The sequence below is a fragment of the Centrocercus urophasianus genome, unplaced genomic scaffold, assembly GCF_019232065.1.
Source record: "Centrocercus urophasianus isolate 14NV4802_14NV808 unplaced genomic scaffold, USGS_Curo_1.0 seq_10, whole genome shotgun sequence".
NCBI lineage: Eukaryota > Metazoa > Chordata > Aves > Galliformes > Phasianidae > Centrocercus > Centrocercus urophasianus.
In genome coordinates, this window is record NW_024884142.1 from 21,418,742 (window position 1) to 21,419,269 (window position 528).

The window sequence follows — 528 nt, forward strand, 5'->3', positions numbered from 1 at the left end:
GGGAGAGTGTGAGAGAGAAAGCCTCCCCCTCTTCCCCCTATGAGTTTTTCGCAGTGCTCTGCTGAGGCTCGGAGGTGGCTGGCAGCGCAGGGGGCGGCTGCTGCCGCGGCTGGCGGGGCTCCGCGCAGCGCAACGCGCCGGGCCGTCAGCACCACGGCTTCGGACAGCTCCGCGCCTCCCGCTCCGCGCCCGGCGTGGGGCCGGTCCTGCCCCACGCGAAGTGCCTCGCTCTGTCCGGGGCTGCGCGGCGCTCCTCGCGGCTCAGCTGCATTGTCTTCTCACGGAATCAGCCGTCAGGCGTAATTATCCCCATTTTTTTTTCCCCCTTCTCTCTCTCTCTCCTTTGCAGGAACGACTCTTTGGGAACCTGGTCCACCCAGGGATGTAAAACTGTGCTTACCGATGCATCCCATACGAAATGCTTATGTGATCGTCTCTCTACCTTCGCCATTTTGGCTCAGCAACCTAGAGAAATAGTAAGTAACGAAGGGGGGAATGAAGCCCGTTCTAATGCAAAAGGAAAAGTGC

At 60.6% G+C, this 528-nt stretch overlaps 1 protein-coding gene across 1 annotated transcript in view; it reads left to right on the top strand.

Moving 5' to 3' along the window:
- Positions 1–528, top strand: part of ADGRB3 (adhesion G protein-coupled receptor B3) — a 448,004-nt gene that overhangs the window by 351,850 nt on the left and 95,626 nt on the right. Inside the window, exon 16 of the mRNA XM_042817191.1 lies at positions 350–476. Within this exon, the coding sequence (XP_042673125.1) occupies positions 350–476 (127 nt within the window). The remainder of the gene's footprint in view (positions 1–349; positions 477–528) is intronic.